Source organism: Bipolaris zeicola (genome assembly GCF_000523435.1).
Source record: "Bipolaris zeicola 26-R-13 unplaced genomic scaffold scaffold_765, whole genome shotgun sequence".
Taxonomy (NCBI): domain Eukaryota; kingdom Fungi; phylum Ascomycota; class Dothideomycetes; order Pleosporales; family Pleosporaceae; genus Bipolaris; species Bipolaris zeicola.
In genome coordinates, this window is record NW_006912814.1 from 1 (window position 1) to 1381 (window position 1381).

At 48.1% G+C, this 1381-nt stretch overlaps 1 protein-coding gene across 1 annotated transcript; it reads right to left on the reverse strand.

Annotated features, from left to right (window-relative positions):
- Nucleotides 1-625: 625 nt before the first annotated feature.
- On the reverse strand, nt 626-1302 carry COCCADRAFT_10601 (uncharacterized protein; the record flags this gene model as incomplete). The annotated part of the gene is made up of 3 exons (XM_007720878.1): nt 626-669; nt 727-1120; nt 1180-1302. The coding sequence occupies 3 exons, from the start codon at nt 1300-1302 to the stop codon at nt 626-628; spliced, it is 561 nt and encodes a 186-aa protein (XP_007719068.1).
- Nucleotides 1303-1381: the final 79 nt, after the last annotated feature.

The window sequence follows — 1381 nt, forward strand, 5'->3', positions numbered from 1 at the left end:
AACCTGGAGATGATGGAGTAGGGCACTAAGCTTTTTAACTCCACTCTCAGCTCCATCTTCAGCAGCTTCTCATACTAGCTGCCTCAGGTGATTCCAATCACTTGGAGAGAGCCGAGATCGCTTGCGGTGGCTCTTATCAGGTGTTGAACTAAACTTTTTGAGTATAACGTCGGGATCTGCTGGCCATATACCAGTGGCGCTAAAGGCCTTCAAGATATTATTTTTTAGTAGAGGATGAGCTCCAGGCTCGCCAGAACAGCGGAAAAAAGTCTCCCTTCTTGACTGAGACGAGGCCTTGGGCGTTGTAGAGGTGATTAGTGAGCTCATTTGAGTAGCTGGTGGAGAGTGGTTTAAACATCACCACATCAAGCGGTTGCAGTGTGTGAGTTGAATGAGGAGGAAACACCATAAGGAGTATTCTATGGCGATTGCAATACTCAATAAACTCGGGCGTGACGTGAGATCCATGGCCATCAAGGATAAGTAATCGCCATCTCCCTGGTTTGTTCCTCGTGCAGCGATCAAAAACTTGCTCAAGCCATGCTAGCCTAACGGCATTATTGCTCCAACCTGACGGGGTTGATGTTATAAACACGTCATGCTCACCAACAGCAATTCCTTCCACCTAGTTTGATCTAATGGCTCCTCGCGCTGACGTGTAGATAAGGCCTGGCGGTAATGAGCTCCCACCTGCGCAGGTGCAAGCCAGGAGCGTTAAAAACTCACGTGATCCATCTTGAAGGGATGCTCTAACCTCTTTCTTATCCCATTGACGCTTGCTGAAGATCCTCTTGCCTGTACCAACGATCCCAATAAGGAAACCCTTCTCATCCATATTGTATATATCACCAGCCTCAAGGCAACACTCCTTAAGCTTTTGATGTAGAAGGTCGAAGTAAGCCTCATACTTCATCAGAGAGTCATCCTGGTGGCGCGTACGATCCATGGCGCTGGTCCTTTTTGAGACAAACTTATCTTGGTGTCGGTTGATAAAGCGAGTAACCCAGCTCTCGCTAACCTCTCGTTTAGCTATTGCTGATGCAAAATTCTGGATCATTCGCCTTGTAGGTGGTAGAGCTCTCTTGGTAAGCTTTTCAATATATAGTATAAGCTCCGATTCCTGTTGTGGACTGAGTGCTTGTCGTTGGGCGTTACCAGCTTCTTTTGACCCTGTCACACGTCGCCACCTCCGCCCGAGCGTCGAGCGATTAACGCCCCATTTTCAGCAACCTCTATTAGCGTGTATCTTTCTCCTGGTTCTCGCGAGTTCAAGTCTGCGATTGTATCGTCAATTGGAGCCATGGTTGTTGAGTTATTGCGCATCAAAATTGTGGTGTTGAGACGCGTCATGATGTTCGGCAGGGCATGATCCGAATCCGGG